The sequence below is a fragment of the Physcomitrium patens genome, chromosome 15 (genome assembly GCF_059467195.1).
Source record: "Physcomitrium patens ecotype Gransden chromosome 15, ASM5946719v1, whole genome shotgun sequence".
In the NCBI taxonomy this organism is placed as follows: Eukaryota; Viridiplantae; Streptophyta; class Bryopsida; order Funariales; family Funariaceae; genus Physcomitrium; species Physcomitrium patens.
Genome location: NC_143424.1, coordinates 3,944,249 through 3,965,485, shown reverse-complemented (window position 1 = coordinate 3,965,485; position 21,237 = coordinate 3,944,249). Strand labels below are relative to the sequence as shown.

General features: G+C 35.1%; 2 protein-coding genes across 3 annotated transcripts; one reads left to right on the top strand and one right to left on the bottom strand.

Annotated features, from left to right (window-relative positions):
• On the top strand, positions 1 to 9,271 carry LOC112292438 (protein ALTERED SEED GERMINATION 2). 2 transcript variants are annotated; one of them, XM_090256275.1, is made up of 20 exons: positions 1 to 200; positions 451 to 903; positions 2,075 to 2,167; positions 2,535 to 2,612; positions 2,739 to 2,873; positions 3,249 to 3,347; positions 3,588 to 3,716; positions 4,030 to 4,145; positions 4,455 to 4,572; positions 4,703 to 4,808; positions 5,048 to 5,187; positions 5,744 to 5,914; positions 6,145 to 6,255; positions 6,547 to 6,658; positions 6,814 to 7,172; positions 7,777 to 7,867; positions 8,073 to 8,168; positions 8,487 to 8,557; positions 8,718 to 8,845; positions 8,970 to 9,271. In XM_090256275.1, the coding sequence occupies exons 2-20, from the start codon at positions 832 to 834 to the stop codon at positions 9,049 to 9,051; spliced, it is 2,307 nt and encodes a 768-aa protein (XP_090112401.1). In that variant the 5' UTR covers positions 1 to 200; positions 451 to 831; the 3' UTR covers positions 9,052 to 9,271. The 2 variants fall into 2 exon arrangements, with proteins under 2 accessions (XP_090112401.1, XP_024396693.1); XM_024540925.3 differs by having other exon boundaries at positions 3 to 903.
• A 348-nt stretch (positions 9,272 to 9,619) lies between these two features.
• Positions 9,620 to 11,735, bottom strand: LOC112292627 (uncharacterized). The gene is made up of 4 exons (XM_024541291.1): positions 11,537 to 11,735; positions 10,849 to 11,330; positions 10,114 to 10,731; positions 9,620 to 9,943 (listed from the first exon to the last, which is right to left on the bottom strand). The coding sequence occupies exons 1-4, from the start codon at positions 11,733 to 11,735 to the stop codon at positions 9,620 to 9,622; spliced, it is 1,623 nt and encodes a 540-aa protein (XP_024397059.1).
• Between the last annotated feature and the right edge of the window lie 9,502 nt (positions 11,736 to 21,237).

Below are 21,237 nucleotides of genomic sequence, written 5' to 3'. Positions count from 1 at the left end.
AGGCAAAGCCACAATGAATTTTGTTGCTGCTGCTGTTGCTGTTTGTTGTATGTATGTATGTATGTATGTTTGGTGGTGGTGGTGTTGTTGTTGTTGGCACTCGGTGAAGATAGCTCACACGGAGGCCCAGAGCGTCGGAGCATTAATTGTGTGCGATTCCGGGCGCCGGGGTGCAGTGGGAAGGGGCAGCGCAGGCGGAGGTTTTCTTTTTGGTTATTTTATTTTTATTTGATTTTTCGGTTTTCGGGTTCTGGTTTGGTTTTGTTCCTCTGTTCTTCGTTCGTCATCCTCGTCGCGTGACTTGGTTTTGGTAGGATGGGAGGGATTAAGGAAAGGGGGATAGCAGTGGAGGAGGCGAGGGGGTGAGTTTACTTGGAGTGGCGGTGGAGGTGGATGTGATGGAATCGACGACTGCAGGAATTCATGTCACGGTGTTGGTTCAATGAGCAGGAATTGGGAAAGAGGGATCTTAGCTTTCTATTGGATTGCGTGGTGGTTGGTGGAGGGACGCGGAGGAGAGGGCGATCCAACCCTAAGGGAGCAGGGTGTGTGGGAAGAGTAGGTTGTGCGGGAGATGTGCCACATGATGGACGATGTTTTGTGGATAAATTGGATTTTGGTAGATTAGGATGGATACATGAGGAGGACGGGGAAAGGATGAGGGAGGAGTCGGTGTTGCAAGGGGCTGTGCGACGAAGTAGTGGTTGTGCTGCGGAGACGGCAGGTGTGTTCCGCGTGCCAATGGTCGATTGAAGATGGTGAATCGGCCGTTGGTGACTGTTGACGTGTAGCAAGCGCACATCGTTCTTGAGTTTGGTGCAGGGACGCAGCATGAGGCAGTTTTTCAGTCCTGATGGCAACATGTTCGGCCATATCATTGGCCGATCTCTTAATTACTCGCAGGTTATTTGAGAACACCTCCTTGTTATTCAATTTCGTCAGTGTACATAATCCAATGCATGAACGATGAGTAATGAAAATGAAACGAACGTGACGAGGTGAGACGGGAACTGAGAGTTGAACGGTGTGAGCGGAATGTAGTCAAGGTCGATTGTGTTGTGATGGTAAGGCGTCTACATTTCCTTTTTCATCATGCGGTTTTCAATCATCTTGTACTCGCCTGCTCATAAGCTGATGGTTGGCCGATACCTTGGATGTAGCTTTCTGGCTTCAAAAGATGTAGTGTTCGATCTACTGGCTAATTTTTCGGAGCAGACTTCGCATCCTTATACCGGGTTGCAGAAGCATGAAATGATATCTTTCTCAAAGTTGCAGTTAGTGAGCTGACCTTTCAATGCTTCTAGTGTTTCGATATTCAAAGTTGCAGTTAGTGAGCTGACCTTTCAATGCTTCTAGTGTTTCGATATTCAAAGTTGCAGTTAGTGAGCTGACCTTTCAATGCTTCTAGTGTTTCGACATTCAAAGTTGCAGTTAGTGAGCTGACCTTTCAATGCTTCTAGTGTTTCGATATTGCTCCTTTTATGTACGAGAAATCGATTGCTGGCTTTTACGGTTCGTTTTGAGGATAAGAGGTCAATAGTATTGATGTCTGTTGAACGCCTGTCTGTCTGCCGAATGCATGGCACCTGAAGTTGTCTTTGTCATTGTTATTGTCATTCTTCATTCTTTTGGAGCGGCCACGATTTTGACTGGCATTGTTTTACTTTGTGACTTGGATTGGCAGGGCGTGTTAGACTTAACTGTAATTACACCTAATTTTCTCATTCAGATTTTTTGAAACTTTTTTGCTCATCAATATATCTATTTGGTTCATTGACTGCAATATTGTGCTCGTTTTTAAGCTTTGGACCTGTGTCGATCCTCTACATGTAAAAAATCGCTTGGGAATAAAGTTGATTGAAAAGGTTAATCGGCGTGCAAACTATCGAACTTGTAGGTGTCATCGCTTGAAAGTTTATCAGACGCTGTTCTATTTGAACGGCTGCACTGGACGATGCTTGACTCTTGTTTAAGCGTTTTTATATCTGATTGATGGCTGTCCTTTAGCCTCGTTACACCCTGGTTTTGGAGCCTCGCCAGTCACAACGATTGTTTGGTATATTTTTGGGAACAGGTTCCGTATCCAGTTTTGCCGCAGTACTCTATGCGTGCACTGCAAATGCACTCCTCCCTGGTGCAGCGATTGGATCTTGAGAAGGTGATGGAGGTGGGTTGAAGCAACAATCCTAGCAGTTCATGAGTTTGTTAACATAGAATTTAAGTGCGATTTGTCTCTGTAAAGTATCATGTAGCCGCCAAATTGTTCACGGATGCGTTCTTTCCTTCAGCAAACCTTTACTGGTCGTCATAGCTGCAACCCGAGGGCCATACTTTTACTTTCTTATGTGCCTATGATAGGTATGATTCTAAGGGTTAAGTGTTTTATCATGCTCTATTATTCATTTTAAAGCAATAAAATATATAAATGGATTGGGCATAAAGCTTAGAACTGGTTTTTATTCTAAACTGTTAAACTCAAGTGAACCTTTCTGTTCAAACCTTGGCCTTAGTCGCATAATGGTGTTGCGATACAGGGTCATATTGGTTGTGTGAATACTATTGCGTGGAACGCAAGTGGTTCTCTTCTCATCTCTGGATCAGACGACACCAAGGTTTGCTTATATATCCAAAGAAATTACATGTTTAATGTCTGGATTTATTATGCAACCACAGTACTTCCGATACATGGCTGGTGCACTTTATTGTGGAAAGTGACTTAGTGATTTTTACTTTGACAGGTGAACATTTGGGATTACGGAAGTCGAAAGCTCATTCACAGCATTGACACGGGTCACTCCGCCAACATATTTTGTACAAAATTCATGCCCGAAACTGGTGACGATGTTGTAGTTTCTGGGGCAGGTGATGCTGAGGTACAACACAGTTAGCTCTACTTGGTAGATCATGGTCTTGGGGTCTCCAATATGATGGTTATGGAATGAAGGCATTAGATTACTCATTTCAACCAAAGCGTTTGTTTAAAAGCTGAAAAATTGAAGCAGAGGCTTTTGAGTCAATGACTTTCCTTCGGTATAATCAGATCGCTTCTTAAGAAGCGCACGAAGTTATGGATTCGTAGTTTAGTTCTTACCAGACTTTCTTCAGAATTGAGCCCGTTATGGTTAGACAAAGGTTCGACGTTGGACTACATTTGTTTGATGCTTTTGCAATATATTCCTCCGATTTCCTTTGTTTAGTTTGTCAGTGCTGTGGACGTATTATCAGGTTTTATGTTTTTGTGTTGTTAGGTCAGAGTGCACCGGGTTAGCATGTCGTCGGCATCTGTTTCTTTGCCACACAAGATGGGTCTATTTCGATGCCATACAAGACGGGTGAAGAAGTTGGCGGTAAGAAAGTTTTTGGTGGATTCATTGTTTGAGAGTTCTGAGGATGTTGATTGTGTTCACTTCTTTTCGCATAATATCCTATTCTATGCTAAACAGGCCGTGAAATACTTTTTGTTCTGGTTTTTGTTCATGGGCATCATTGGGATAAAGTGCTTACTTTCCAGGACAGGAGTATCGGATGTAATCATTAATATTTACTCATCACTTGGGAGGTAATGAGAATGTTATACCATTGTCCAGGTTGAAGATGGAAATCCACACGTTGTGTGGAGCGCAAGCGAAGACGGTACACTTAGGCAGCATGATTTCAGAGAGGGAGTTCTCTGTCCTCCTCCAGGCTCTGGGGATGAAGATTGTCGAAACATTCTCGTGAGTGTCTCTCTATGTATGGCTCTGGATATTTGGTTTTGCTGTAATTTGTACTGCTTCTTGGTTTCACATGTTGTAATCCCCTAGTGAGGGAGGTAGGTCTCTGCAATTTTTCATATATCACGAGTCTCGATTGGATTTACTTCAGTTTTTGTAACACTTTTAGATGATGAATTTTGCCTAAAAACTAGCCGTCTTTGCTGATAACCCATCATATCCTAGCTTGTCTTAGTAGTTGTACGAGGTTGTATTGGTCGAATATCTGATTTTTTGACGCCTGCAGTAACACGGTGTTCTTTGCTTTGGTGATCAGTTGGACCTACGCAGTGGTCACAAGAAATCGCTCTCAGATCCTCCTAGGAATTGCCTGCACCTGAAAACTTGTGCTATTAATCCCACTCGGCCTCATCTGTTGATGATTGGAGGCAGGTAAAATTATTGTCGAAAATGCAGCGAAGAGTTGACCTCAAAGTTATCATTGGTACAGTATCATTTGATGAATAGCATTTTCGTCGACAACGGTTTTTATGATCTCATTACTGATGACAGTATTCAATCTTCCGGGGCGGACGTGTGGACATCATAAAATTGTGTATAACTTGATAATCGTTTCATTTTATTTTTGCCTTGTATCGAAATTTTTCTTTAAGTTCAAGTCCCGTGGAACTATCATCCTCTCTTTACCTGATACTAGCAGCACCTGATTTTAAACTGACGTTTATATTTTTAAACTTGCAGCGATGCATTTGCTCGGTTGTACGACCGCCGCATGCTTCCTCCCCCTTCTTCACCTAGGCAGCTGGGCAAACCCCCTTCTTGCGTCAGCTACTTTTGCCCAGCTCACTTGTCAGAGCACGTATATTTCCATTACCCTCAAGTCCACACGATTTTATATATATCCTACAATTTTGAAAACTATGTGTTTAAAATGGTGTGTCATTGATGGCTTATAATTTTTAATCTTTAAATTTTTGTTTCTTTTCCAGAGTCGATCAGGACTTCATTTGACACATGTGACGTTTAGTCCAAATGGTCAGGAGGTGCTGCTAAGCTATAGTGGTGAGCATGTTTATTTATTCGACGCTAATAACGGTAAGTCTCTTTTAGCAAACTTCTTTTGAATTTTTCAAAACAAAGAGAAGCCAATGTTTGTGTAGTAAGTTCTATATGTCATGAATTTTTGGACGGCTCCTTTCAATAAATGTTGTACCATAACAGCTACAGCTACAGCTACAACTAATCTATGTGCAATTATTTCTTATTTTGGTTGAATGTGGAGAAGTCACTATTCGGTGAACTGGGTCATACTCATTTTTGTCTCTCTAGTGCAGGCCGTGAAAATCCTGATGTCTATGTGGCGAGTGATGTACCCAAGAGAACATCGCTCAATCTAATCGACGTCAACCCTAGTACTGTTCATTCACCCCATTTGGTCAAATTGGGGCGTGGGTACCGGCGCAACGCTACTTGGGTAAGTTTACGTGTTGGTTCTTCTGCTTCTTCGAAGATAAAATCCACTGGAATTTATTTTGATGAAATTTTAGCTGGCTCATTTACTTTTGACATCTTTGAAGTGGAAGAGGCATTGTAGCATTCAAGTAGATGTTGTCTTATCTTTGATGTCATCAAATGAACTGCAAACCTGTCTTCCAATTCATTATTAATGGCTGTCATGTTAGCTCTTCGGGGAAAAGTTCCCATCGAAGTGTTAACCATGACATCCGCTTTTGTGTTCATGTTGTTTACTAGTGATTTGTTGATCATATTTGGAGCCATGATTTTCTAGCTTACAGTCCTATGGTCTTTGAAGTTTGTGTCGGTGAGAGTCAGGGTGGCGGCGATGTGTGTTGACTTGTAAGTCAACTTTTGGGATGTACTACCTTTCGTCTTATGACCAGCTTTTTCTGATTTAGCTTTTCGACATCACTTCTCATTCATACCAATGTTGGTGAGTTGAAGATCTGAGGGGTTCGACCCATAGCATGCAGCGACATTGTTAGAATCCTTCATAGAATTTGTTTTTGCAGTTGAAAGAGTGCCAAGAGCTAGTGGAGGAAGCCAAAAATGTTTTGGAAGAAGGAAGTAATTACATATATGTAATTGAGGCAACTGGAGAAGTATTACATGGGGGAGGCCAGGTGGTGGGTGACAATCTTCGTCATGATGCCCTTTGCATACGAGCTGCTGCGTTCCTAAAGGTATGTGCTGATACTTCATCTTGCACTCCATGATTGCAGTTGAAAAATTCATTTTGTGCCAGAAATAGTGTATCTCCTCAGTATCTCGTCTTTCTCTTATCTCAATCTCAAATACTAGGCTTTCCTCTCCAAAACCAACTTTGTAGGATAATTGCAGCATTTGTGTGTCCTTAGTCTGCACTTGAGTAATCGGCACTCTATAGTTAATTTTATGCTCTGTGGTTTCGCAGCGTCAGTGGAAAAATGATGTTCATATGGCAATTAGAGATTTGAATGATGCTCGTCACATTCTTGCTACTTCCAGCAGGGCTCACCACTATATGGCAGAGGCACTTTCACAGGTTCCATTTCTTGTTATCTCTTAGTTCTAAAATAGTATTCACATTTACTGATTGTCTGTATCTAACAATGACGTCCAGATGATGATGACTATAAACATAAAACGCTTTATTTGCATTTGATATAGGTGGATGGTAAGCCACTAGAGTCATCTTCTGGATTAGGCCACCTTTTTTTTTCCTTCGAATGTAAAGATTGACTTTTCTTCACCGAGATATGTTGGCAAACAAACGGTAGCCAAATACTCTATGTAGTCTAAATTAATGTGTGTTTTGTTCCCTGAAACTTGGCAGCTTGGAAGATATAAAGAAGCCCTGGATTTTGCTATGAGGTCATACCAACTGGATTCATCTGATAACAGGCTATTTGAACATGTTGCGCAGCTTCGTGCCAAGATCAATGCAGGTGATCTGTTCCCACTCACTTTCATTTTCAGGATTTGTATCGTTTGTCACAGATTTTCCCTTGAGAGTTTTGAATCATAATACATTAGCTACTTGTCACTACGTATTTCTTCAATGTTGGAGATTGAGACCAATTATTCATTTGATATGTCACAGAGGAGGCAAGTATGAATAGAGGTAGCGATTCCGACTCTAGATTGGAACAGAAAGTTTCCAGAATTCGATCAATCAGCGATTTTCTGCTTCGGACAGAGTCAGGTACTTCTGATGGTTCGACTGATGCACACGCCATCGACAGAGATGATTCTGACTTTTTCGACGATGATGTGGAAGAGATGGAAATGGAGATGGAGATTGAGATGTTAGTCGCTGCTGAAGAAGAGGTAAGGTTTCGTGAAGAGGTGCCACCTATATCAAGTTTAAACTTGAGACTACAGCATCAAGGGGAGACTGCAAGAAAGGGAACTTCTCAGATGAAAACTCTGCCTTGTTTGACTGGCAACTCTTACCCCCAGGTTCGTTATATTTTTGGATCTGAAAGGAATTTCCTTTGAAATTGGATCACGTCCTTGTGCTGACCTATTTGAAGAAGCTATGAACTTCTTTCTCCGATGTACTGTCATCGCTCTATACAACGTGAATACCGTTGGAGTACCTAAATTTGAGCTGCTCGTGTTAGTTTCGTTCAAATTCCAATGTGCTTATGTTGAAGTCATTTCTTGACTGCCGGCTCATTTTTTCTATTTATTTGAGCAAAGTAGTCTCAGGGTGCTTGGGTGTTAATATATATGATCAAGACAGCCTTATTATTTGCCCTTTACTAATATTAAGGCATTAACCTCTTGCTGTCGATGAACATCTATCTGAACTCCCGCTTATTTAAGCGTGTCCTTACAGAAGTACCATTAGTTTAGCTTGGTCTAATAATTGTACCCAAGTTATTAGCTTCTTTCACTTTCTGCGTTACTGGGTCTCCTTTCCACATCGATCTTGTGAAAGGTGATATTTGTGTAAAATATGAAGCGTACGTTTCCAGTGCTTTCAATCGCAAGCCTGAAATTTTGCAATGTTATTTAGCCGGTTTTGAAATTGATCTACCAAATTCCTTGCTATATATAGGTTGAAGTTGCAGTGGACATGCAACAGCGTTATGTGGGGCATTGTAATACTGGCACAGATATCAAGCAAGCGAGCTTTCTTGGCGAAAAAGGTTTTACACCTCTTAATAAAGTGTGGAAGTAATCAAAGAGTGTTTGAATTTGGACTTGTCCTGATATACTTCAATCCATTCGCCAACACTTAGGTCATTCTTGAGGACCCCTAATCCATCCGCTCCCCGCCCCACTTTACCTTATTGATTTGTTTATTTATTTGTTTTGGTTGGTTGTTGGCGAAACTCGGTTTTCAAATGGCAGGGGAATTTGTGGCGAGTGGTAGTGATGATGGACGCTGGTTCATATGGTCGAAGGAGACTGGGAGGTTGATCAAAATGCTGAATGGCGATGAGAATGGTTCGACATATGTAACTCTTTGCTGCGATTGCAATTCAATTGTTAGAACGGAATAGCATTGTGTACACCATGCTTTCCTGTGGATTTTTTTAGTAAAATCTAATTCTTGAGTACTAATAATACCATCTTTGAGTTCTATTCCTGCTCAGATCAGTTCTGTTAGGATTGGCTTTCTTCGTACACTGCTAGTTCCCCACATCGGCCATGTCGCAGTTTAGCGATGTGCATGTGAGCGGGTCCTTTGGTTGGTTTGCGAGAGTTGAGCATCTGCAACTATGTGTATCCTAAAATCATCCTATTTTGTTGGAATTTTTGCAGTTGTTAATTGTGTTCAGAGCCATCCATTCGATTGTGCTATCGCCACCAGCGGCATTGACAACACAATCAAGGTAGCAAGCATTCACGTTATGCCAGTTGAATCAGTTCTTTTCTTTTTCAGTGCGGACATTGTTTTTGATACCTCACCTTTCATTGAAACGGTCTGTAACCTTGAACCTTTCCTTTGAACATCGAGCAATTTGTAACTGTGGTCGTGTTCCGCTATGCCAGCTTTGGACTCCATGTGCAAGGGTCCCATCAGTGGTGGCCGGAGGAGAACACGGTCCTGATACGGCAGATTCTCTGCAAGTTATGAATGATAATCAAAGTCAGATGACAAGGCATCGAGAAATTGGATTGTAAGTACCAGTGTAGAAGTTGCACTTAGTTTTGAATCTTCTCGAGTGCATCTGTTACTTCTCAAAGATGTTGACCAGTATTACACTGCGTATTCATATTGACGTTCAAGGTGGATCGTTTCAGGCCAGTGGAGTTTCTTCAACGGTTCAGAGTGCAGGAGGGAGCAGTGGGTGCTGGTCACCCTTTCCAATGCACGCAGAGTTGATGGCGACCATGACAGATATCTGCTCTTGCTGAAGATCCTCGCCTGACCCCAATTGCGAATTCTCTCAGTCGGTGGTGATTTTAGTGGGCTAGTTGATTCTAGCTTAGTTGGAGCATTATGACGGTACGAGCAAGTGTAAATACGAGCCACTCTGCTTTGTTTTGAAACCCTGTAATATATCTCTCAAGATATTGTATAAATGGTTTAAAGCTTCAACTTTCCTTCAGTTGTAGATTTGAGTCATTTTTCCTGGAAAAATTTGCTTATTATTGCAACTCTTTCTCGAAGCCTTGAAGGTCATACAGCTGTTTGAAGTTACAGCATGTGGTCAGGCTGTAAGAGAGATCAAATTACATGGATGCGGCCAATTTGAGTGTTTCGGGTTGAATCTACTCAAGAATTAGCTGCTGCAAGAATCCACGTAGTGGTTTGAACTCGCATTTGTGGAAGTTGATACTAAGCGGTTATATACGTGGTATCGATTTGCTGTGCTTTCGCTTTTGGTGATTCGTGAGCTTTCGTGCTCTGCCTAAATATTTATTAATTATTTATACGCACCGTAATTTAATCAAATTAGAACGATATCCTTCTGTTTCAAGCCCGCCCTTATCGCCTGCCCCTGCATCAGCCCACGCACGCAGCACTCCCCCGCCAACGCATACTTTTGCCCCTCCCCATCCTGCGCTTCGCCTTCCTCTTCTCCATGTTCGGCGCCCAGAACCCTCCACAATGCAAACGGCACGTCCGCCCCCAACAACACCGCCACGTCATCTCCAGTCATCAGCGCGCCTGGCCCAATGCCGAAAAACCTCATCGACGTGATGAAGAACTTGCGCTTGTCGCACACGTACGTTGCAGAGTCGCGGTAGCGATGCCAACTGCCATTCTCGCCCTGCAAGTCCTCCTCATCCCCTCAGACTGGTCATCGTCTGTATTCTTATCGACGTCCTCGTCGTCGGGCCTCTGCTGCTGGTCATTTCAGGTCATCCTCGCTCTCCGGGACCCCCAAAACAGCCTATCCCAGTAAGCCTGGAAATCAGCCTCGAGTTGAAAGTTACCAACGTAGGTAAAATTGTTGTCTGCTACCCACGTGGTGCGATAGGCTGCAAACAGACTGCTGCCCATGCGAGGCCAGCCGAGCTGGGGATAGCTGTTCGGGTCCGCAGTGGTGGTCCCAGTGGAGACCCAGACCCTGGCGATGGGGCAGGATGTCCCAAGGCGTTGGACGGGTTCGGAGTCAGGCGTCAGCGGGGTGGTGGTAGTAGTGAGTGGGAGGTCGGAGTCTCTGGTGCACAGGACTTTGGTGTGGCAGGAAATGGTGTCGAGCAGGGTGCCGCGGACGGTTAGTGTGAAGGGGAACGAGGGGCTTGAGTTGAAGATGACATCTCTGTTGGCCGAGGCGATGTGTTTAGAGATGTAGAGACCTAAGATCGGCATATCGTGAAATTGGTCTCTGCGCGGGACCCAAGTAGGGCATGAGAAATTGGTGACAGAGGTGAATGTGGGGTTGTGTTGGACGGCGTTCAGAATTTCGAGAGACAAGGTGCGCCTGATGTGGTCGAGGGTAAGGAGGCGGTAGACGTCTTCAACATGTTTACTATAGTCTGCTTCGAGAGCGGTTCCCTGAGTTGATTTGCTGAGCGTGAGGTTGTATTCTGCACCAGATATTGATCGGTTATTCTGGGCAGGAAATGGATAGCCAACTCTCGATATGGTGCAAAACTAGACAACTTATCTGTCCCTACATGTGCACCTGGCTATTAGTTCGGAGGTAGGATGTGAGAGTAGCGCAAAGACCTTATCTCGCGAATCCGTCGCCTCAAGACGCCTTGCCTTATCTAGAATATGGAGTAACGTGGCCTGGGGTACGAAGGGCGAGTAGGCGGTATGCAGATGGTATACTTTGTTCACCTCCGTCGAAAGGTCAAGCCGTTCCAAGAGTGCTCTGCAATGCCGCATCAGGAACATGGTGATTATGTCGATGGGATGCCATTCTATGTCGAGATCACTCCACCGCACGACGGCACACGAAGCCAGCCCGACCTTTTGCAGAACCCATGTGCGGGAGAAATATGGTCGACAAAAGAACCGCTTTAGACGGGCCAGTTCTTCTTGATGTGGGTGGACAAGCGCAGGAGGAAGAGCTGATACAAAGCATCTCCCATTACCAACCCAATGGAGGTCCCCGGTCGTTTCATCGAAGTGCCTAATTGTTCCACCCAAGTAGTGGATAGCTTGCAGGCCCACAAATAGCGCTTTTATATCGCTGAATACAAAATCTGCGTCACCGTTTTCATCGAGTCCCAGCCATACTTTGACAATAGCCGCTTGTATATATCAGCCATCACTTTCACCTGCTGGTTCCGCTCCGGAATATTTTTCTGGTCAATGCACAAAGCATCAACCCAGAGGTAGAAACGGGTCGACACCTCTCGGAACCTCTGGAGCGCGTCCCGGAGATTCAATCGCACTTGTACAGTCTTACCGTCACAAAGTATGGGCACGGTGTGCGATGGATGGCCCCACACATATGAAAGCGCGATATATTCCGGGGGATTTGAAATATCCGCAACTACAAGACTGCAAGAGAACTCTGCCGGCCCGACACCAGAATGAAGCCTCATGAACCGTATCGAGTTCGGTTGAGGGAGCGGTTCGTACTGATACTGCTCTATGTTTTCCATGGCAGTCTAGAAGGTACTGAACAATACCAGTGGAATAGAAAACGGACCAGAACGGATTCAATCACTCGACAACCTATCAATCTGGCGGATGCAAAGTCCGGAGGACTCATTGCCCCACCATCCCCAACTTCTCTTCTTCGAAAGGCACAACTTTCACCCTCTCATTGATTTTTGCCTCAAATCCCTCTCCGGGACTTGTTCATGCTCTTGACCCTACGGACACCGTGATCAACTACGTACCATCGGCAATCTCAGAAGACCATCATGGCCAGTGCCTATTATGATATCTATTAAGAGATTTGACCGATCATTTCTTACATGGTTTCTGGAAGCTCAATGTAGTACACTGGATTCCAAATTAGGAATCGTGCCCGTGTGTACGGAGTTCTCTCAGTTTAGTTTAACGTGCAGTCTGTCAGAAGTCAACGTGCGAATGGGCTCGTTTTGAGCATTTTCACCTTTCATTGTTATCAACTCAACCAAATTCCTCGAATCTCGTTACAAACTCGGAATTTAGGGTGAAGTTGTCAACGAGTCGACGCAGCAGGCATAGTTGCTAGTTAGTAAAGCATTTGAATAGAATGTCATTCCATCATTTCTTCATTCATGTCCAACAAGGAATCCGTCGCTGTTTTGGTTTCATGATACTTAAAAGAAAAATACTGATCCTTCTCAAACTAGTATCCAGTGTGTTGCTCATAGAATTAATTTGGCAGCTTTAGAAGCTGCGAAATCAAATAAATGTTGTGAAATTTCATCCGTAATTGATAATATATTAAATATAATTGCTTTTCATTTTAGGAAGTCATCCAAACGAAAATATGATTTGGATTTTTACATGAGGAACTTAATGATGCAAAAAATGAAAAATGAAAGGCCTAACAAAATCTGATGGTTTTTTTTATGCAGTAAGCAACAACCTTGCTTTGTGTGATAGTTAGAAAATATATTAAAGTAGTTTTGACATGTGATAGCGGTAAAGGATGATGGAGTAACACAAAGCATCTATTCAAAGTTAAGTAATTTTAAACTTGTTTATTTTTTATATTTTTTTAGTTAATATCTTCATTCTTTAGCAATGTTATTCAAAATATTTCAATACAAATTTGTTGATATTAGTTTTATAAGATCAATTGTAAAAATATAATTACTCAAATTTGTATGTTGCCAAAGAAGATAGTATAAATCTAACTTTTAAGGAATTCAAATAAAACTTGATAAATTAGGTTATATATTGTGTCATTTCAAAAAATATATATTAGAATAATTATCATTGCTTTCAAAAATAGGTTTGAAGATAATAACGTTTTAAATTCTTTCAAAATTTTAAATCCTACTAATATAAAAAGTGAATTTTAGTAAATTAGAGTGTGGTAGATTTAGAATTATTAAAGTGCATATTATGATGTAGAATTGTTTTTACTTAATGTACAAGTAACTAAACAAGAATTCTTTGCATTCCAAATTCAACCTATTGCAGAATAGGTGGATATGGATTTTAAGTATTTATAATCAATGATAACATAGAATTAATCTTGACAATTGAAATATGCAAATTTATTAGTCAGGTTTGAAAATTCTAAGGTTCATTGTATAAGCACTATTATAACTAAGACTAAAAACACAAATAAAGAGATAAAGAATAATAAAAATAGATAATAACAAAAGAATGCATTAAAGGATTAGAAATAAGAAAATAGATCGAATATAAAAATTTAAAGACTAAAAATCTAGAATTTAAGAACTCAAAATAATATTAAAAAATAAAGAACTAAAAAAATAAAGAATAGTAAAACTTGACAACAAGAAGCAAATCTACTAGAAGATTGGAAAAAGAGAATAGATTGAGTATTCCAAATTGAAGACTAAAAACTTAGGATTTAAGAACTACAAACTAGATTTTAAAATAAAGAAATAAGGGAAGAAATATACTCAAATGTATTAAGAAAGAAAAAAAAATATGTACTTAGAGGTTTGGTGAATAACTTTGAAAAATTATAGTTGAGTCACAACCTTAACTTTATATATATATATATATATATATATATATATATATATATATATATATATATATATCTATATCTATATATTCTATGATATATTTTGATAAAATATAAAATATATTATAAAATATGTTAAAATAACAAATACAAATCTAGAATATATTTTAAAATTATCTAAAATTTTCTTTGAAATAGTTTTATAACTTTTAAAATATTCTATATGAATATTTTAGAACCTTCTAATAATATTAAATAAAAATATTCTAAAATAAATTCAAAGATCTAACAACATTTTATAATAACTTTTTTTTTATAGTTCAAGGGCTTGATATGTGGGCTTTTGTAACATATACAATAATTTTAAAAAATATATATTCAAAATTGTATTAAATTCAACTTTGTAATAATTAGCACATAGATTAGTTAGAATATGTCATGAAAATTGCAATTGAGGTTTTTACAAATAAAATTCAATCTATACTATTGGAAGCAATGAATTTGTAGAAGAAGTCATCAAAGTTGAAGTACTTTTATTCTAATTTTAAAATAAAATCAAGAATTCATTCATTGGAGAATGGTAATGATATATAGGGCATAAAATATTCTTAAAATTCTGTATTATGTCATATTGGATGGATGTGTTAAAATAAAATTTTCTACATTTCTATTTTTTATACAAATAAGATTTTTGCAATTATGCAAGGATTGAAAATCTATGGTCTTATATTGGGTGGAAGTTATGCCAAGTTCAAATCTTACTATGGATGTTGAATAATTATAAAATTCTACTATAAATAATAAATATCTAATTTTTATGTAATATTGTATATATAATTAATAATAGAATTTATTTTTTATAATTAAAAAAATTAAATATATTGAGTATAATAATTCTGAAAATAAAAAATTAAATCCATGAGTCAAATATCTATATTTTTGGAAAAAAATAATATAAAAAAAAACCTAAAATTACTAGGTAACTATGTGTTGATTGATTGTGATTGGAAGTTGTTTTGTACTAGATGCCAGTATGCATCTTCGAATATATATATATATATATATATATATATTTATTTATTGAATTATTTTATAAGCTTAAATTTTTAAATTTTTATAAATAATTATTTAGATCTTTTCACTAGTATCCCTTCAAAGTCTTTGTTCAAAATAAAGATTTGGAGCTTGGTTCTAGGCTATCTCTTTCTTTGCTATTACATGACAAATTTTACCAATACAAGAGAAATATAAGCACAACTAAGAGAATTTTACTTATATCATCTTCGCCAAGACATTATCCAAGGTCTTACTTGTATGTTTTTACAAATATGAAAACTAATGGTGGACATATTTTTGTATCTATACAATCCTATAGCTTTAGATATATTTTGTATCTAATTCAAAATGAACTAAAGTAAACTAATTACTATTATATTTATTTTTTTATTTTTAATAACATAAATATGTTGATATGAATATTACTTGAGTGATGTTATTTTGTTGTATATATAATATAAAGAATCTATTCCTATTAGTTTAAGCTTTTTTTTCATACTTCTACCTACAAAATATTAGTAGAATAAATTTTGATACAAAAGCAACTACAAAAAAATAACTTTGATTTGATAAAAAAAATATAATTTCTTTGCCAAGATGAATAAAATATGATTTTTTAAAGTAAGAACTCATGTTGCATCCAAAAAAATAACTTCTTAAGCAAGTAAACATAATAGTATAAAATTTTCATTGTAAAATGTTAATTAGTCAAATAAAAATGTTACATCATGAAAATAGATGAATTGAAATGTCAAATATTCAATCAAGCATTGATATTCAATTAAAAATAGGTGCATGTATGTCACTATTTAAATAATATTATTTTATTCTTTAGGCTTCAACAAGGATTTATATTATTAATCCATAATACTTATGCTTAATTGCATAAAAGTCCTTCTATCTTCTTACTTTAGTTTAATATTTGTATTCTATTCAAACTTTGTTTAATGATATTTTAAAATCTATACTAAATTTAAGTGATTGAACAAGCTATATTATAAATGAAATATAAACTAAAATATAGAATAACATATAATAGGTGCTTTAGAATTCTCCGAGTTCAAATTTCTTTTATCTTGTGAATAGAGAGCATCATTTGGTGAATCAAAAATATATGGATTAATTGTTGCTTGAGTGTAGAACCAACTTGCATATTGATATCTTGATGAGACCTAAAAAATAATTTGAAATTGATGCATGTGGTTTGAAGCTAGAAATATGTTACAAATTAAATAACATGTAATTTAGTATATTATATTTTCATACAAATTAAAAATATAGAAGCTTAAATTTTGAAAATTTAACATCTTAGGAAAAAAATTATTATAAGTTTATGGATATTTTGAGGTGCAACATATAATTTATATTTTAATATTATTGCAAATATAAATGATTAATTTAGCAAGAGTAATATCCACTTTGCTATTGCTAATAAACTTCTTTTCTTTCTTCATAGGTTCAATCAGCAAATTACTATTTTTTTCTTCTAATAAAACAATGTATTGAGTAGAGATTTTAATGTAAGATCCAACTCCGCCCTTTATTACACTCAATGTTGAAAGATCCTTCATGATATCTTTGTTAATGGTGTGCATCTCATCCTTCATTATCATGATCTAGTTAAAAAATCAAACATAAGCTTCAACCATCTTGGATATGATCAATCTTCTTGGCTCTATATAAAATAGTCCTACAACTATGTCTTAGCTAAAAATCTTAAATCAACCTCCTACAGTATGCTAAGCATTTTAAGATAAGTAGTGTATATATTGGCCAAAGTACTTACTATGTGCAATTCATTCGTTGATTTTGCTATCTTATCATCTAATTTACTTACTATCTTATCTTAAATAAGGATTTTTGTGAGAAACAAGAGTAGTTAATAAATCTTCTAAACTCCTATTAGAGAAGCAATCAAGTAATCATATTTCTTTTTGATGGTTTCTACTCTACTTTATTAGCTACAAAAGAGTTTAGAAATCTTCTTTAAGATCTAAGATATCCTATCCAACTTCTTTGTTGAGTGTAAAGACAAAATAAGATCTTTTTTTGTCTTTTTTAAACGCAATTTAAGTGCCAATACATGGCTACTTTTTTGTTCTATGATTTTGCACTTGTTGGATGATTTTTCTTTTTATCTATTTTCTTCTTCTTTTGACTTGAAATTCTAAAGTAGCCAAGATATTTTAAGGCATTGTTACTCTTTTTTTTCCTAAAAAATTAGAAATTTGCTTATCTTACACATATGGTATAGAAACAACAAAATCGATGAGAATTAATTTTTTTTTGTAAATGCTACCGACCTTTCAATTACATCAAATAAGACTTTGGCCTAGCTTACAATGCAAATCCTTATTGTGGCTATTGCCATTACAATGGTTTGGATCTCATCAATTATTAAAAAATATTTTAAGTAAAAGATTTGTAATAAGAATTCAAAGAACCTTCAAACTTAGAGATTTTTGATATTATTTACTTGATATTTTTTATACAAATTTTATGTCTTAAGATTAAAAACAACTTACATCTTTAAAGCCAAAACTTCTTCTTGCAAAAGAAATCATTTGCCTTCATTTGGCACTTGATATGCTTCAATAATTAAAAAGAGATTCTAATCATTTCAACAATCTTGGTTTGTGCCATTTATTTTAAAAGATATAATCTCTTTAATTAACTAACAATCCATTAGTTTATCTTTGAACCACAACAAAAATTCTAACAAATAATTACATCTAAGAATAATAAGGTCTATAGATAGCTTTGTATACTTAACTTCATATCTTCAATTGAAGGAATCGATTATATAAATGTTTAAATAAGGAAGTAGATTTTTAGGTGATTCTTACCATTAAAATTAGAAATCCCAATTTATAATTTTCTTGCAATGCATGCTATTGCTTTGTCCCCCATTTCACTTTAAAGCTCTTTATTCAAATTTGGAATCTCTTTCTTAGATTATTTAGCCAACCTACACTCATTTCTTTGAATTTGAGATGAATCCAATGCTCCGCTCTTTGCTTACTCTTGCAATACTTAAGAACCATGGTATTGAAGAGTTCCTTTATTGTGCTACAATTTATTCCCTCTTTTATTTTAACTATGACACTTCTCTCTTTTCTAAAGGTAGTAACTTCCCACTTAAATGTGACTGTGCAAACAATTGTTTGAATTTGTGGTTTACCTACAATGAGTCTCTTAATGTAACTAATAGATTTTATATATCATATCTTTAACTCAACAACTAATTGTAGCATGCTATATCATTCTAGCCTTATGTCAATTATTATTATAAATTTCTAGATTTAAGGCAATGGGCCTCTATTGATATTACCGCCTATCAAGGACTTAACTGGTTTATTAATATCTTATAATATTTTACCTATTATTAATTTTTTATAAAGATGCTTAGGAATTCTTATTATCTTATCCTATTGTTAAATTGAAATTAACCACATTAGTATACATTGGAATAATTTTTTTTTCTAATTGTATAAAAATAATTAGGTATTGAATAAAGAATTAATTAATCTGAATTTTTATACTTATTTCTTGTATTTAATTTCAATATTTAAATTATCAATAAGAAATAACTAATTTAAATATCTTATTACTATGCCTTGTTAATTAAATAATCCAAGAAATAATTTATATATCTTATTTTTAATAAATATATAATAATATATTCATTATAAATAAAAATTTCATTAAAAATTTACACTTAGTATTCTAATTTTTTCTTTTTATATACATAAATACTTACATTTAATTTAATTTTTTTATTTTTTTTAAAAAAATCACTAATATTCTAGTTATATCTTTTATTTTACCTCTCACTCAGTTCTTGCAATTTTTTTTAATAATGATCATTCATAATATCTTCTTTAAAAATAAAACTTACTTGATAATCTTCTTATATTTTTCTACAACTATTCAATCTTGTTTCTCAACCCTGGAATTCTTCACAATTGCCTTGTTGTTGACATTTACAGTGTCTACATTTGAATTTTTTTTAATTCTTTGTAAAACTCTCAATGGTTATTTTAAATTTTATTCTATGGTATTGATTTAACCTGATTTTTACATCTTGTAAGATAATAAGACATTCTATTATTTTAACTTATATATATATATATATATATATATATATATATATATATAACTTTTAATTCTTAGCTCTCAATTATATCTGTATTACAAGTAGTTTTTTAAATATGAAATGGATCTTATATATAATGAAAAATATATTTTTTGAATAGCATTCATGTTAATTTTGTACAATATCAGTATCACTATTACTTTACTTTATTGTAAATATAATATAAATTTATAATTTCTTTTAATCCTCAAAATTCAAGAAAAATGTCTTTAACATATGTAACAATCTTTAATTTTTATATGATCTTCTACTGAATACCTTTTTTAATCGATTTTAGTTCAAACCTTAAACAAGTCTTAATACTAAAATTTTTTAAATCTAATCAAATTTAAAATTTAGCATAAAATTTATTTCATTTAATTTTTATATTTATAAAATGTATAATAATTCCATTCTCTAGAAAATACTAATTCTAAAAAAACTTACTATGATTTTAATTCTAAGAAAATTTTAATCTCAATAAACTTTAAGTTAATTTGAAATCAAAATCTTAACAAACTATATACCTTAGATAGACCCCATATCTTAGATCTTTAATCATAAATTAAATGCTTACAAGCTTAAGAAAATAATATAAAATATCAATTCAAACTAATACTTTGTAATTTTAACTTTGATATATATATATATATATATATATATATATAACTTGTATAATGCAAAATTAATAGCTATAAAAGCCTGACATTGAAAGAATTGTATATTATAAAATATATGAAGTTAACTATCCAAGATTTAATTTTTTATTTACTTTTTTTTTCTTCTTTTTATTATTTTTTTTAAAAAATCATCTATATTATTTAACCTTCAATAAATAAAATTGGATTTTATAATCACTATAAAACTTATCTTTTTTTGGCCATTTAAACTTATCTAAAAATATTTATTAGCAATCGAGTTAGTTTTTAAATTTACAAATTCTTTTGTTACTTTATCAACACCCTAAGAACATTTTATAGCAATAATGTTAATTGATAAAATAATAATGAACTTAAAAAATCAAAGATTTGTGTGAAGAATGTAAACATAAGTTTTTTTGTTTGCAAGGGGTTCTTATTGTCTTGTTCTCTAAAATCTATATTAGAGTATTTATAGTTACAAATCTCATGTACAATATTACAACATTCCACATGATTCTTGAATATTGAAACCATAACTAATGCTTGCAAAATAAATGGCAAATTCACCATTACCATGTGGCAAATCCACAAGAATGCTTTACCTCATCTTTAAGAGTAAAATATGGCTAAAAAGCCATCTATAACAATAGCAATTCCAGTCTTAAAAAGATAGAATTGAAAAAAGTTGTGTTTGATGAGCCATATGTCATTTGCATTGGCAATGGTCATATAACAATACAGTAGATCCTCATATCTTTTTAATACAAATAAAACATAGAAGATTATCTAGTACAAGTACCAACTAAAGATGAATGAATCTACTAATAAAAAAATGATAAAAAAATACAATTTTTTGAATGCTTTCAATAACCTTATCCATCCATGTCTTTCAGCAATAAGATACCATTAGGCAACACATCTTTTGCATTGAAAATTGTATGTCTTGTCTTGATGTCAAATATTATAGGAACTTCACATTTCAAATGAATATAGTTTTAAATGAAAAATTCTTACAACCAAGGTTAGTAGGCTCCACTATAAATATAGATATATCATGATGTTGAAATATAATGATATTAAATAATAGACAAGTTTTTCATGGATAAGATCAAAAGATAGATCATCAGTATAAGTAATATAATTCATGGTGCTTTTAACTTCTTCACCGAGGCCAACATCAATTCTTTATCTTTAATAACAATTACAGATATTTGATGATTGTCTAAAATATTATATATCTTGCAATAGGTGGGCCATTAGACTTTAAACAATGTTGTGGTAAGGACCAATGATACAACTATAGGATGAGCCTCATTAAGTCTACAAAGATATCAAAGTTAGAAGCATCTCACTTGTAACTAACACCAATACATGAATAACCTTAGCAAGGACATTTCACAATAATCAAGTTGATGGGACCAAATCTCTATAAAATCTTTATTATTGATGAAAATAATAACTTGAAATAATTTTCCAAAGTAATTGTGAATAAAAAATATTTGTAGTTGTTTAGAGTACAAATCCAATAATCTTTGTAAATAATGTCAAGCAGCTTAGATAAGTACAAATTTATTATTTGAGTGAATACATTGCTTGAATTTTAAACTAACATCTAACAAGGCTACTAAATTGGTGTCAATATTAGCAAAAAATTCTACAAGAGTGATATC

Excerpts from the sequence above, each read along its gene's own strand:
- LOC112292627 (XM_024541291.1), bottom strand. The coding sequence starts at position 11,735 with ATGGAAAACATAGAGCAGTATCAGTACGAACCGCTCCCTCAACCGAAC. Across the intron at positions 11,331-11,536 it reads CGTGCCCATACTTTGTGACG|ATTTTGTATTCAGCGATATA; the intron begins GTAAGACTGTAC and ends ACGGTGACGCAG. Across the intron at positions 9,944-10,113 it reads CAGACAACAATTTTACCTAC|GGCGAGAATGGCAGTTGGCA; the intron begins GTTGGTAACTTT and ends GAGGACTTGCAG.
- LOC112292438 (XM_090256275.1), top strand. The coding sequence starts at position 832 with ATGAGGCAGTTTTTCAGTCCTGATGGCAACATGTTCGGCCATATCATT. Across the intron at positions 5,188-5,743 it reads ACCGGCGCAACGCTACTTGG|TTGAAAGAGTGCCAAGAGCT; the intron begins GTAAGTTTACGT and ends TTGTTTTTGCAG. Across the intron at positions 6,659-6,813 it reads TCGTGCCAAGATCAATGCAG|AGGAGGCAAGTATGAATAGA; the intron begins GTGATCTGTTCC and ends GATATGTCACAG.